This window comes from Anthonomus grandis, chromosome 8 (genome assembly GCF_022605725.1).
Source record: "Anthonomus grandis grandis chromosome 8, icAntGran1.3, whole genome shotgun sequence".
Taxonomy (NCBI): Eukaryota; Metazoa; Arthropoda; class Insecta; order Coleoptera; family Curculionidae; genus Anthonomus; species Anthonomus grandis.
Genome location: NC_065553.1, coordinates 32,238,906 through 32,255,258, shown reverse-complemented (window position 1 = coordinate 32,255,258; position 16,353 = coordinate 32,238,906). Strand labels below are relative to the sequence as shown.

The following is a 16,353-nucleotide window of genomic DNA, read 5'->3' as shown; positions in this document are numbered from 1 at the left end:
CAGATCCTGACCTTGCTGCCGATATAGTTTGAATTAATAGTTAAGTCTAGTACTTTTTTTCTGTTTTTAGTGATAAAGGTTGGCTCATGGCCTGTATTATTGTTATGCCCTCCCCAAGTATGTAGTTGAAGAGAGACTCACCTCTGTGATTAATGTTTATGTTATGCTTGTGGAGAGAGTGTACATCACATCCCAGGATAAACTGCACATTTTTCCTTTTGCAGTATGCATCATGCACATCAGATTGTGCACCATCTGTGGGTAAGGTTGTTTTGCTGCATCGCCCGGGAAGTATGCAGAGCATATAATTGCATCCGCACCACCCGGGAAGAAATATGGTGTCCCTGTCGCAGAGATCTGAGAGAGTAAAATAGTTAATGTTATTCCTGATAAGCATACACATCCTGGCATTTTTGCCAAGGGGTGGTTCTGTTACTTTACCAGTGGTTATGCCCAGTCCACAGACTCTACCTTTATCGGAGTTTCATGGTTTTTGGATAAGGGCGATATCGATTTTCGCCTCATCGAAGATTTTTGCCAGGATAGTGCTTGCAGCCCAGATTGCGCAGCATGCTGCAGATTGGCATGTAGTAGTTTAAAACGTGGTGCAGCCAGACCAGAAGGAGGTTGAGTCCCCCTTGTGTCTCCGAAATGCTCCTTGCTCTTTTTAAGGAAGATGGCAAGGGCAGTTTCATAATCCTTGCCTTCGGCCCTAAGCTTAGCTAGTCGTTTGCGTTGCACTCCGTTAAGTTTCTTCCTGAGGGTGATCGGAGAATCTCTGGGGTTCTTACATTCCCCAGAGGCACCACGATCACACCCCCTCCCCCTCTAGACTCCCGGCGTTGTGAACCCCCGGGGAGCGTCTTGCCACTCCTCGCTGATCCCCAACCTCGGGCGATCGAGTGGAGGGGTTCTCTTCCTCACTCTCGGCCGTTACCACCGGATTCACCTCAATTGCAGAGTTCTGACCATCCTCTTCAGACGTACTTTCAGTTACCGGTAGTAGTGCGGACAGTAGTTAACATTTCTAACCTCTTAAATTTTTTTAGGACGTAATAGCATGTCTGGAAAATCTTTTGAAATATATGGGGTGCTTCAAAAAAGTGTGGCGATATAAGCGGATTTTTTTTAAATGGAGTGCCATTCTTTTTATTTCATTTTTTGGACCACCTTAGGCTACTTAGTATATGCGCTAATTATGGTTACTTTGTAATGCGCAATTTTACTGTAATAATATTTAATGAAGAATTAATAAATGAACATTTTTTATTATATAAACATTATCTATCTTTATCCATTAACTCTTAGTCGATCTTTAGTCGATTTTAAAATATTGATGATAATAATTAAACAAGCATTGTACAGGAGATTCCTGATTTCGTTATTTTTTAGTTAAGGCAAATTAAATAATCAATAAATTATAACAAATCCTTTACTACGTATAATTTTGAATAACCATTAAAAATGGGCTGTATTTTACAATTATATAAAACGCGGATCGGTCAGCAAAAACTAAACATCAGGAAAATACCGACCGCGCTGACTGACGCTCGCTCGATGACTCTCGACGCCGCCGCTGACAGTTTATAGGGATGAGCTACTAGAATGGGAATGGATAGCGATAAAATGTCTTTCCCAACACATAAAGTGTTCAATATGTCCTCCGTTTTGTTCTGAACATAAATTAATACTTTCATGAAAGCTTCTTTCTACTTCATGTAACATTTGTGGAGTTCTATCCCACACATCTAATGACGATCTATGCTGGTAGTCGATCTGCCGCATGAAATTGAGGTTTTTCGATGAATAATAGTGAAAGTTATGTCTATTTACTGATACATTTTTATGAAATGTTGCCTCATCTGTCAATAGGACATAGTTGAAAAACATGAGGTCGTTTCGTAATTTATTTCTCCTCCAAGTACAAAATTTAAGTCGGTTTTGTGTATCCCTATCAAAAAGTACTTGATATGGATAAAAATGGTTTCTTTTTAAAATTCGTTGCACTTATCTGTCACTTATTCCAACTGCTGCTCTTCCGATATTTGCTTGAGGTGAGGATCTTTGGTTACCGCTAGTAAGACACCTAACTCAAGAGTTCCTCATTCTTTCTACCTTTGGGTAAAAAACATTCTCTGTCTCTATGGATCTCACTACTAACCTTCTAAAAGATTTTTCATCTGGACATCTCCTATCAGGCTAAAAGAAAATTCTTTTCACATTCACATATTTTAATAGAATCAAAATCAAGATTGTAACCAAAATTATAATTGGGAACTGTACCTGCATGTTGCAAGTTGCTGAAAAATTACCGACAAACAAGTTAACTATATCCTGACCGCCTTCAGCAAATCTGCCATTCAGCTGCATACTGTCGCGAGAGGAGTTTGATCTTCGTAAGTTGTTTACATGTTATCAAAAGTTATTTGAATTTTGGGCTACACCATGATTCACTCTAGCAATAGTAGGTAATTCTGGTAAATTAGTAGGTAATTCGCTGCAAAACGGTTAAATTTTCCTTTTATTTTTAAGCGATGCAATAGCTGTTTTAAAGAGGCAAACTTTGAATGAAGTTTATTATATACCAATCTATTGTTTATTATTGTCTGTAAAGCGCCCCTTCTGACATGATTATCATCCATTCTACGAGGGCGGGTCAATAAGTCCGTGACTTTTTGGATAAAAGACAGATTTTTATATAAAAAGTTATTTTATTTTTCAACATAGTCTCCTTTGAGTTCTATACACTTAGTCCAACTTTTCTCCAATTTTTTTATCCCTTCGGAAAAATATGATTTGTCGAGGTCATCAAAATAGGCATTTGTTTGAGAGATGATTTCGTCGTTGGAGTCAAATCTCTTTCCGCCGAGCCATTTCTTTAAGTTTGGGAATAGGAAATAGTCACTGGGGGCTAAATCTGGAGAATAGGGCGGATGAGGAAGTAATTCGTAACCTAATTCATGGATTTTTGCTATGGAAACTGCACATGTGTGGACCCTTGCATTGTCCTGGTGGAAAAGAACTTTTTTTTTGGCCAAATGTGGTCTTTTTTGTTTCAGTTCCTCATTGAATCTATCCAATAAGTTGGTATAATACTCTCCATTGATTGTTTTCCCCTTTTGAAGATAGTCAATGTGGATTATATCGCGTGCATCCCAAAAAACGGTCGCCATGACTTCATTGGCTGACAAACCCACCTTTGCCTTCTTGGGCGCCGATTCACCCCAAGAAATCCACTGTTTTGACTGCTGTTTGGTCTCCGGCGTGTTGTGGTGGATCCACATTTCGTCCACGGTGACGAAACGACGCAAAAATTCGTCCATATTGCGGTTGAATAACGCCAAACACTCCTGGGAAATTGTCACACGGTTGCGTTTGTGGTCGATTGTGAGCAAACGCGGCACCCATCTTGCGGAAAGCTTTCTCATAGCCAAATGATCATTCAAAATTGAAACTACTGAAACATGTGAGATGCCTATGGCTTCCATAATCTCTCTCACTTTCAATCTCCGATCGGCTAAGACCATATCGTGAATTTTTTCGATTGTTTTGGATGTAGAGACCTCGACTGGGCGTCCAGAACGTTCGGCATCTTCCGTGCTTGTACGGCCACATCGAAATTCAGTAAACCACTTATTTACCATGGAAATGGATGGTGCAGAATCCCCATAATATTTATCAAGCATAGCCTTGGTTTGAGTGATGGTTTTTTTCCGTAAAAAATAATGCTTAATGAGCACACGAAATTCACTTTTTTCCATTTTCTTCTCAAAACGAGTGGTAGTCTGCTATCAACTGCTGTCAGACACAAACTAAATGACGCAGCTTATTCAAATTTTGACAGGCGTCAACTTACAGTTCTCTGTTGACAGGAGCAGAGTTGCCATTTCCATTAGAGGGCGGGAAATTCAAAAAGTCACGGACTTATTGACCCGCCCTCGTATCATGATTATCTATGATTATGATTATCCTTCATCCATAGGTCTAAAAAGTATTTTATTTGATCAGATATAATTCTTTCAGGAATCTTGGATAAGAATGAAAGTATATTTATTGGTCGGTAATGGCAAGACTCGTTGGATTTTTTAACGTAGAAATATAAATCACGTCACTCAATTTACAAGGATTAGGAAATATGCATTATTTTATTATGTAATGAGTTAAGTATGAAGTGCTAAGAGATACCATTTTACATTTTAAGCAATACCATCACTACCAGGTCGACACATCTTTATTTTAGAAATGATTTTCAAATTCAAATTCAAATGCTTCATTTGCCCATATATAAAATTATAAAATACAGTTATAAATCTAATTAAAATGTTGATAAAAAGGATTAATTCTCGATTATAAAAACCGTTAATCTGTTGGTACAGACGAAATAACCCTTAAAAATAATTAATTTATATCAAATAAATCAAAAAGAAACAAACAATAATAATAATAATAATGAAGAAAATTAATGCAGAACGGGAGAGCCGCAGCGGATAAAAGAACCAAGAAGGGTAACGCCCAATACTTAAGACCCTAAAAAAAAGCAAAAATGCAAAATGTCGATGTCGATGTCCACCCACAAGGGGTAAAGACAATTTTCAACTAATGACAGTTAATAATGTTTTTTTAAATTTGTATCTGATGTTAATTAACCTATTCTTTGTTCAACTAGCAACTGTGATTTAATTTTTTTAGAAATATGTTTAAAGATAGTTGTTTAATGCTGGATGGAATACTATTCCACATTTTAACCCCCGCAAATTTAAAAGAGCGCTGAAATGATGCGGTTTTATGGCGTGGCAACACAAAAATATCATTGTTTCGCGTCATGTGTTCATGCTCAAAATCCAAAAATTCATCTCGTAAGTTAGCCGGTTGGCCTTCCTTTATAATCCCATAAAGTTAAACATATGATGCTTTCGTCTGTTTGTCATATTTAATACATTTTTGTCATTAAGATATGGCGTTATATAGTTTCTATATGGGATATTATAGGCAAATCGCATACAGGAATTTTGAATTTTTTGAATTGCGTTTTTGGTACTTAAACGTAAAGAGCCATATATACAGGGTGTTTCACAATTTACTACATATATTTTAAGGGATTACGTATTCCTGAGGTCAAAATAAGACTTTTTTCCCTATAAACATGGGTCCTAAAATGCACCCCCTTCAAGCTACAGCCATCGCAAGAAGTATTAAAAAAATTGATTTTTTAAAACCGTGTCTACAGTTTTGCATCAAATTTAACGAAATTTGGAATACCCCCGTTATTTTAGGCGGTCTATTTACTTTTTACCTTAAACTGGTTTTGCTGTTGCTGAAACTTTGTTATTGAGGTTTTTTCAATAAATTGATGAACAATTATTTACATTAAAGAATGACGGTTTAAAAATACAAAAATTGGTTAAAAAATTATTTAACATTTATTAACATAATAATTAATTATTTTTTAAATAAACAATAAACTTCTGAGAAACAAATATTTTTTTTTATAAAAAGTGCTCGAAATGCGCACTCCCCGCTCTAATACAAGCCTCCATTCGTCTTCTCATAGATTGTCTTACTCGCTCTAAAATTCCGGGAGTATTTCTTATTGTTTCAAAGGCATCAATAATTCTTTGCCTTAGGACCTCGAGCAAAGGCACTTGACCAGGATTATAGACGAGGCTTTTTACATATCCCCAGAAAAAAAAATCCAGAGGATTGCAGTCCGGGGAGCGTGGAGGCCATGGTATTGGGCCTGCTCTACCAATCCATCTCTAAGGAAATACAAAAAAAAAAAAGTTCAAAGTAGTAGTCACGCACTGTTATACGGAAATGAGGGGGGGCACCGTTATGCATAAACCACATGTTCGCTCGCATATTTAAAGGTACATTGTCTAGTAAACCATTTAAATGGTGCTGTAGAAAGTCTAAATAAGTGTCGCCAACTAAAATTCTAGGAAAAAAGAAAGGACCAATTAACTCATCTCCCACTAAACCTGCCCATACATTAAGGCTAAAGTGCTCCTGGTGGTGAGATTGCCTAATTTCGTGCGGATTCTCTGCTGCCCAAACACCCGCGAAAAATGAGCTTCGTCTGTGAATAGAATACTTGATAAAAAATTATTATCTCTCGCGCATTTCTGAACTAACCACCTTGCAAACTGTAAGCGCCTTGGGAAATCTTGAGATGGCAAAGCTTGAACTCTTTCAATATGGTATGGATACAAGCTATTTTCGTGCAAAACCCGCCAGACAGTTGCATGAGGAACATCCAAATTCCGAGCTATTTGTCGGGTGCTTAGGCCAGGATCGTCGTCGATGGCATTCAAAATTTGCTCCTCTGTCACTGGGTTTCGTGCTTGTTACGGTCTGCCTGCATTGTTCCTGGGGGTCCGAAAACTACCGTATTCCCTAAGATGCCGATTTGACTCTGAAAATGTTCGTACATTCGGGAGTCGGCGATTAGGAAACCTTAACTGATACAATCCTTGAGCCTCATACGCGTTACCATCAGCAAGACCATAAACAAAATGGATGTCTGCAAGATGTTCGAATGAATAACGTTCATTTTCCATTTTAGCAATGTTAGCGTTTAGAAAGAAAACATGGGAATAAAAACTATACTTTAAATCTAAAACGGGAAGTAAACTACTGGAATTAAACAAAGTCAACAATGACAGTAAATTTATTTTACACCAAATGTCAAGCAAGTTAAAAAATGTCTAAAACAAATACTCGCAGCCTACTACTAAAATCTCAAAAATAAAAATGTTAACAATTGCGAAACACAGCCTACTTCCTAAATTTTTTTTTTATTTTTAATTTACGATATTGCTATCCTTTTATTCACCGGCAATTTTCTCAAAAACTAATAGTCGTATGAAAAAAATGCCAAAGAGACCAAAAATTTTAATTTTTGTATGGTCTATTTTCTGGTGTAGCTTAATTTTAAAAAAAATGTATGTACACATAAAATTTTGGCCGTCAAAAGTGTGCACCCCCTCAGTTTACCCCTTAAAATTAGTTTTACGCCTTTTCTAAGATAAAGAGTAAATAGACCGCCTAAAATAACGGGGGTAATCTAAATTTCGTTAAATTTGATGCAAAACTGTAGACACAGTTTTAAAAAATCGATTTTTTTAACACTTCTTGCGATGGCTGTAGCTTGAAGGGGGTGCATTTTAGGACCCATGTTAAAAAAAAATCTTATTTTGACCTCAGGAATACGCCCTTAAAATATATGTAGTGAATTTTGAAACAACCTGTATACATACACTATATATATACCACATCACCGTAATCGAACAAAGATAAAACGAGGCTTTCACAAAGTAAATATTTTTGTTTTGTGGACAAGTTCCGTTTAAATTTAAAAAGGTTTTTCAGGCGTATTATATTTAATAGGCTGCTTTAATTTTGTTTTTTACGTGGGGTTCAAAAGAGAGAGAATTATTAAATATGATACCCAAATTTTTTGCCTCTGGGACAATTGGAACTGGAGTGTTATTTATATGAATCTTTATTCGATTTTCAAAATTTCGCCTTAAATTATTATTCGAACAAAATTTTGGATTTTTCAGCATTTAATTTGAGGTAATTTTTTGCGTAGTTTTCTAGATTCATTAAATCAAACTGAAACTTATGCTGAAATGAATTATTATTCATATCTTCAATAGAAACAGGAATATATCACAAAAAAATCTGTCGTTTTGTCAAAGACTTGTGCTTTGATTCAATGACTTCTTACATTCAGTATTCCTCAATTACAGTAGTAGTACAATAGAGTTTTATTCAACTACAAATCTAAATTTGGTAACTAATTATATCATATCTTGGATTCAATGACAAGATGTTATCGGATTTTAATGAAAGATTTAATTACAAGGTTTCATTGAATTAAACGGGTACTTTATAATTGATTTGAAAATACTTTTTTTTTGCCTCAACTTTATGGTTCTTTTGTTACGATCGCATGTTGAATTGTTTTAATGCCTCATGTTGTTTCATAGATTACCAGTGTAGTGCATTATAAAATAATGAATTATAGTATGTATTTGAATTTTGTCAGATTCGTAATTGCCCCAATCTTACCTACAATTGGAAGAATTTAATACATTAATTGTCAGAATAATTAGTAATTTTGCAAAAATTGCTCATTAAAATTGAGGATATTAAAACTTATAATTGACATTATAGGTATCTGGATTTAAATCAATTACAATTGATTTTTTATCCGAAATATTTTATTAATTGGTGTGATCCTATACTAAATAGAGGGTGATTTTTAATTTATACGCATAAACTTGGGAAATTATTGCTGATGACAAATAACTAAAAATTAAAAAATATGTTAGTTAAATATTTTTAGATTTTGAAATAATTTGTTTTTTGTTTACAAAAAATTATCAACCTTATCAGGTGGAATTTTGTTTACAAAGGGCGATTTTTTTATTCAGTGATGGATTAATCGATGGAAACCGTTAACAATTAAACCATTTTGATTATGTCAAAGTTGTAATCAATTGATTCCATCGCTGAAAAAAAAACATCCTTTATAAATAAAATTCCACCTCATAAAGTTCGTACAAATTTTCGTAAAAACACAAATTATTTTAGAATCAAAAAATATTTTACCGTAATTTTTTCTTCACTATTAGTCATTATTTCTGTTGTCAGCAATAACTTTTCAAGTTTATACATATAGGTTAATAATCAGTCTGTAGGTATTTGAGTTAGTAACAAAGAAATAAGTTCCACAAAGTTTGCCAAAGTACAACCTATAATCAGTTATGATTTATTACAAATAAATATAAAACATGACAAAAAAAAAACAAGACTTTCTCAATGTGACAGCTAAAAAATGTCAAAATTTTTTTAGGTTATTACATATAAGTATACAAAAATAGAAAAAAGAAAGAAAGAAAAGAAACAGAGACGAAACGTCATGTTTTATATCTATTTGTAATAAAGCATAACTGATTAAACACTATTATGTACACTTTAAAATTAAATAGAAACATCGCAAAGCTGAAATGGGAATTAAAAAAAAATCAAATAGTTAACATAATAATTTATTTGTTAAAAAAAGGAAACCTGTGAATTCAGTTTCAAATCTTATAGACAATTTAAACATAAACTTTTGTTCCAAAAGTCAAAAAAATAAAAAAACATTTTCCTTAATTTCTAAGACCACTAGGAAAACAGGAACAGGAAACAGACTAGAGATAAAACAGGAACTAGAAATATACAAAACCAAATAAATTTATTCATTTATATAATATATAAGCAAGTTTTCTTGCAAAAACCAAAATGAGGTGACCAGTGCAATCATTATTGTTTCAAGGTTTCTCGACATTCTTCTATTATATGTATATGTACATACATGTTCTAAATCACAAAACAGTTTTACCACTAACCAAAACTCTTTATTTTACTTTCGACACGTGTTTCGCTAACGATGTTAGCATCTTCGGGAGGAGATTAAAACTAAACGAAAACCTAAAACTACTTGCAAGTGACCTTATATACTAAAGATGTAACTACGAGACCGGAAAATCCATTGTGATCCAATTAATTGTAAATGTATATTTATAGTTTTTTGTTTAGGAACTTTTGTATAAATATCTTATATCTAACAGTAGGTACCTATATTTGTAAGTGCTACAAGATTTAAGTTTTTTAAATAACGAATGACAGTAGGAAAAGAACTAATATTTATGAAGAAATTAATACTGATTAATAAAATATTACTGTATTAAACATCTAATTGATATTTATAGAATAATTACGTTTACTGTTTTTGCAAAAACTATGGTATCTATACTTAAAATGAAATGATTAAAATAAAATACTTATGGTATAAAAATTAAAAAAACCTGAAAACTACAACCATGTCTGACATTATGTATTACATACAAAGGTAGGTACTTACCTTCAAAGATAGGTATAAGCTCCTCTAAATCATGTTTATTTTACAAACTCGTCCATCGTACTATAAATTATTAATATTATGGATCTACAACACACAATTTAAATTAGCACGAACACAAATTAACATGCAGGCGCGGGGACGATAATGCTGCTTTTTGAAACAAACAAGCCAAAATGTCAAATTAGTGACGACGCGGCAGTACACCTCCACACAGGCACGATGCACAGATTTACGCTATTTGGTAAATTCAAATTATATACCAATCTAGGGGAGTACAAAGTAGTTGAGTTAACGACAAGGATCATTGAAGTTAATATAAGATGTCTTTGGCCCAATACTACTGCGTAATTCTCTGAACAATTTAGACATTGCATTAATAACATGGTGTATTGTGACAGTAATAGTTGTGTTTTAAAGAAAATAAATATATTTTAAATTAATTACTGAATAATGTGTTTGTAGCAAATGATTTTAATTATCAAATACATAGTATATTTTTTTCAATGAAAAGCATGATTGATATATATTAAAATTACATAAATGCTTTCATTAAATTAATGCTTATATCAGTATTGGAGGGACACAATATATCATTAAATAGAAACAAAAAGTATTTAAAATTTAATTGCGTAGCTGTAATTATCTTGAACTTAAGGGTTAAATTGTTTGGATAATATGGAATTGAAACTATTATAAATATATTTAAAACAATGAAAAAACATCCAAATACTAACAAATAATTGGAAACACAACAGTATTTTTTTCTCGTCATCATACTGCTGTAATATGGAATGTTTTACAGTGTTATACATGTCTGCCACGTAGAGTGAAAAAAGTAGGGGTGATAGTATAGAACCCTGAGGTACGCCTTGATTTGTTTGCCTAAACTCTAAACATTGTTTTTCTAACCATTGGACTGTCATAACACAACTTTCACGATTATATAGATATTCTTTAAAGATGTTAATACCATATTCAGAGATTCCAAAATACCTTAGTTTACCCAACAACATTTCGTGGTTAAGTTTGTCGAAAGCTTTACTAAAGTCGAGCAGGGCCACACATTTTACTTGATTTTGCTCTTCATTTAATATTTTAACTAAGCATGTTGACGTGCTAAAATTCTTTCTAAATCCTGGATCGGGTATTAAATTACAAGCTTCAGCAAAATTAGAAATCTGGTTATAAATATGTTTTTCAAACACTTTGGACACTGCAGGCAATATACTGATTGGTCTTAAATCCTTGTATTCTTTAGGTACTGAATTTTTTGCAATAGGTTTGATTATTGCTTTTTTCTATAAATTTGGATATTTTTGCTTAAGTATGCACTCATTAATTGTATGTAATAACGGATTTAAGCAAATTTGAGAACAAAGTTTAATGTCCTTAATCGAGATACCATCAATTCCCACTGCATTAGATGAGAAATTATTGAAGAGATTATTTTAGTTAAATTAGAGTATTCAAGAAGCTGAAATGCTAACACTTCATTACAAGCTAGATTATTTTTATAGTAATCTATTGCTTCTATACTTACTGTATCCGGAAAAATTTATGAATTTCGGTTGGATTTAATAGATTAGTTGGTATCATATTTTGATTTTTATTTCTTGTTATAAAATCAAGAAATTAATCTGGCGGGTTTTGCATGAAAATAGCCTGTATCCATACCATATTGAAAGAGTTCAAGCTTTGCTACCTCAAGATTTCCCAAGGCGCTTACAGTTTGCAAGGTGGTTAGTTCAGAAATGCGCGAGAGATAATAATTTTTTATCAAGTATTCTATTCACAGACGAAGCTCATTTTTCGCGGGTGTTTGGGCAGCAGAGAATCCGCACGAAATTAGGCAATCTCACCACCAGGAGCACTTTAGCCTTAATGTATGGGCAGGTTTAGTGGAAGATGAGTTAATTGGTACTTTCTTTTTTCCTAGAATTTTAGTTGGCGACACTTATTTAGACTTTCTACAGCACCATTTAAATGGTTTACTAGACAATATACCTTTAAATGTGCGAGCGAACATGTGGTTTATGCATAACGGTGCCCCCCCTCATTTCCGTATAACAGTGCGTGACTACTACTTTGAACTTTGTGTTTCCTTAGAGATGGATTGGTAGAGCAGGCCCAATACCATGGCCTCCACGCTCCCCGGACTGCAATCCTCTGGATTTTTTTTTCTGGGGATATGTAAAAAGCCTCGTCTATAATCCTGGTCAAGTATCTTTGCTCGAGGTCCTAAGGCAAAGAATTATTGATGCCTGATTATTGAAACAATAAGAAATACTCCCGGAATTTTAGAGCGAGTAAGTCAATCTATGAGAAGACGAATGGAAGCTTGTATTGCAGCGGGGAGTGCGCATTTCGAGCACTTTTTATAAAAAAAATATTTGTTTCTCAGAAGTTTATTGTTTATTTAAAAAATAATTAATTATTATGTTAATAAATGTTAAATAATTTTTTAACCAATTTTTGTATTTTTATAAACCGTCATTCTTTAATGTAAATAATTGTTCATCAATTTATTGAAAAAACCTCAATAACAAAGTTTCAGCAATAGCAAAACCAGTTATCAAAGTTATCAAATAGACCGCCTAAAATAACGGGGGTATTCCAAATTTCGTTAAATTTGATGCAAAACTGTAGACACGGTTTTAAAAAATCGATTTTTTTTACACTTCTTGCGATGGCTGTAGCTTGAAGGGGGTGCATTTTAGGACCCATGTTTATAGGAAAAAAGTTATTTTGACCTCAGGAATACGCCCTTAAAATATATGTAGTAAATTTTGAAACACCCTGTATATATGGCTCTTTACGTTTAAGTACCAAAAACGCAATTCAAAAAATTCAAAATTCCTGTATGCGATTTGCCTATAATATCCCATATAGAAACTATATAACGCCATATCTTAATGACAAAAATGTATTAAATATGACAAACAGACGAAAGCATCATATATTTAACTTTATGGGATTATAAAGGAAGGCCAACCGGCTAACTTACGAGATGAATTTTTGGATTTTGAGCATGAACACATGACGCGAAACAATGATATTTTTGTAGTGCCATGCCATAGAACCGCATCATTTCAAAACAGAAAGATTTTATATTTTTATAGATGAAGTTTGTCTGCTACTCTCCAAAAATCCTTTCCTTTTTTATCTAACAGTTGATTAAAAAAAGTAATTTTTTTCGTGTTTTGTGTAATTTCTTAGTTCTCTATAATACTGCAAATGCGCTGGTTTATTTTTTAAATATTTTTTATTCGCACGGTCCCTAAATTTAATTAAAGTTTTTATATTTTGTGTTATCCAAGGACAACACGGTTTTTCCTTGATTTTTTTAGTTTTAATAGGTGCATGCCTATTTAGGATTGTCAAAATATTTCTGTTAAAAAAGTCAACTTTTTCATTAATATCAGTCATGCAGTACATCTCGTAGAAAATAAGTTCCCCATCATTATAAAAATTTTCGATGTTTATTGCGTTATAATCTCGAAACGAAATATGTTTTCCTATCGCCTTTATATTCTCAAATTTAAAAATCGAAAAAATATTATGGTCTAATATGGTATCTGAGATAGGCACTGATAGTGACGAAATCAAAGAAATCAAACTATCGCTGCTTACGATGTAGTCAATAAGACTTGCGTTTCCAGTTGCCATATTCACTCTTGTTGGCTCTGATATACATTGAGATAAATTAAAATATTCGAAAATTTGTTTAAACCTATTTAAATATAATTAAATGTTATCTTCAGTCGTACAAATAAAACTAAACAAATTGAGACATTTAATAAAAAAGTCATTTAAAATAGTGCGAAGTTTATCATGATGTTTTTTAAAGCTTGCGTAAATCTGTTCTTAATTTATGCTTAAGATATTAGTAATAGTTGCGGTAGCTAAATTTAACTTTGTAAAAGCTTTTTGACGTAACTTCAGACATAACCATCTCATCAACATAAGGTATATAATTTCCATAAGATCCTCTTATCTCATTTTTCGTTGATGTGTCATGTTAATTTTTGTTCGTTCTTTTAATGTCTTAAAATTCACTTTCCTTGCATTAATATTTCAGTTTCATCATTTTCTTAATATATTTTAAGGTACATCCGATGAGCACCTATCAGCAGTCACATACCTGTCCCAAGCTAACTTGACAGGTGCGATCATAGTGACTACTCCCCAAGAAGTGGCCTTATTGGATGTCAGGAAAGAAATCGATTTTTGCAGGAAAACGAAGATCAACATATTGGGAGTGGTAGAGAATATGGCAGAATTTATCTGCCCTTGTTGTCAGGTAACTAATATATTGTTTGTCATTTTTAATTAAATTGTTAAACAAAAACATTATTTTATAAGGACTTTTGCTACAAAGTGTTATCTTTTTAAGAAATCGGCAGAAATATTCAAAGCTACCACAGGTGGTGTCAAGAAAATGTGTGAAGAATTAGACGTTCCATTTTTGGGTAGTTTACCACTGGATCCAAAAGTTACAAGAAGTTGTGACGAAGGGAAAAATTTCTTTGAAGAAGTGCCTGATTCACCAGTAATAAGCGTCCTTCAAACTATCGTTAAAAGTATGTAAATAAGCTGTAATAATTCAATCTATAAAAATCTTTTTCTAATTTCAGATATTACAGCTAAATATGGATAGTCACTATAAGAAAACATGCATATCATTAAGTAAACATGTTATTCTATGAGTAAATATAATTTTTTAGTATAATTTTTGTAATTTTATTAATAATTAAATAATTTTTAAATTAATTTAACTTGTAACGAAGTTACTAAATTTTCTGTAATTCTCTTATTTATCTATAGAATTATTCGGTTCTTTTTCAACTTAAATTAATAAGTTGGCCCAGTAAAGTCTCTATTTTGTTAATAAACGCGTGATCGCGTTAATTATTAATTTATCACCGCGTTAATACCTCAGCACCGTTCATTCCGTACCACCACTACCTCATGTCCTTACCCCATCCAAAAACCTCTTCTTGAAAGAAGATATTCTAAAACCCCATCCCCTTCCTTGAATGCCGACCAGAACATGGAAGTAGGACAGTTTAACAGCACAGAAATGTATAAAACATTCTGCGATAGCCTCCAAACGGAGATTAATATACTGCGGTCGAGAATTGAAGAAAAAAAGTTGGATTTAAAACGCTTGAAAATGAAAAATTAAAAAACAAACTAAAAGACACTGAGGAAGAAGTCGATCTTCTTAAAGAACAAAACTGTATCTTTAATACTCAACTGCAGGAAATGAATGATAACATGGAAAAAATAATCAAACTAAATGAAAAATTACAAAACGATAATAAAAATTTTGCCGGGCAGTTGGGAGCGATGAGGGACCAGTTAAATGACAATCAAAAAAAAAGAAAACTCAAGAAAAAGATCAAGAAAAGATGCAAACATCTCCTCCCCGCGAGAGGAGGAGATGCTGCAATCTGATGACTCCAAAATAAACACCGATACGGAAAAACCTGGACAGCGCCATCGCCGTCAGGAATTTGGACACGCCGCGAGCAATTGCAACGCGGGGCTGCGTTGCCATAAGTGCAAAGGCAAACATATTTATACAGAAAGCAAAAAAGAACGTGCAGCACCGGCCCAGTGTTGCAATTGCGGCGGCGACCATCCGGCCAGTTATTGGCGCTGTCCCAAAAATCCTAATTTTATAAACAGCAAGAAAAACTTCGCTGAAGCGTTAAAAAGAGAGCTTACCTCGGGCCCGACGTTCAGGGGGACGGAGGCTATAAAAGAACCCGGATTGAAGGCTAAACAGATTAAATCACCATTACAAAATAGCACTTTATTAACTCTTCTATCCTTGCCGGAGGATGAAATAAATGTAAAAATAGATAACTTAATTTCAAAGTTAAACAAGCTAGCATCAAATCCGGCATTCAAATTATTATTACCCTAAAATCCTTGACACCTTTAAAAAAAATATATATATATATATATATACAGGGTGTCTCACGACGAATAGACGCGATCGATATCTCGGAAACTACTTTTTCAAAAATTTTGAAAATTTGGCAACATGGCATAGTCGATGGGGGCTACACAACTAAAATATTTTGACAGTTGTGACGTTTCCGGTTATACCGGAAGTAGGTGTCAACTTCGTTATTTTAAATGGAACACCCTGTATATTTTTACATTTTTTACTTTTACGTGAAATTCTAAGTATATTTTGTGTATAATGTCATATACCTAAGTGTAACCGTTTTTGACATATTTTTAATTTCATGTTAAAAACTATGTTTATAAGCCCTAACATAATTACCGATTACTCCCTTTTAGTAGCCTTTATTCATTGGTTAGTTTTGGTTTTATTTTAGAGGAAGGACCACTTTAAAAGACTATTTTAATATTTGGCTAAAAAAAAGATACAGGGGGGTCAAAAACTAGCATTAAAAATTAAAATG

The 16,353-nt window shown here is 33.3% G+C and overlaps 1 protein-coding gene across 2 annotated transcripts in view; it reads left to right on the top strand.

Annotated features, from left to right (window-relative positions):
• Positions 1 to 14,642, top strand: part of LOC126739957 (cytosolic Fe-S cluster assembly factor NUBP1 homolog) — an 83,967-nt gene extending 69,325 nt beyond the window's left edge. For both annotated transcript variants that reach the window (XM_050445795.1, XM_050445796.1), the window contains exons 6-8: positions 14,020 to 14,213; positions 14,307 to 14,493; positions 14,548 to 14,642. In XM_050445795.1, coding sequence (XP_050301752.1) covers positions 14,020 to 14,213; positions 14,307 to 14,493; positions 14,548 to 14,570 — 404 coding nt within the window. In that variant the 3' untranslated portion in view covers positions 14,571 to 14,642. The remainder of the gene's footprint in view (positions 1 to 14,019; positions 14,214 to 14,306; positions 14,494 to 14,547) is intronic.
• The last annotated feature ends 1,711 nt before the right edge of the window (positions 14,643 to 16,353 follow it).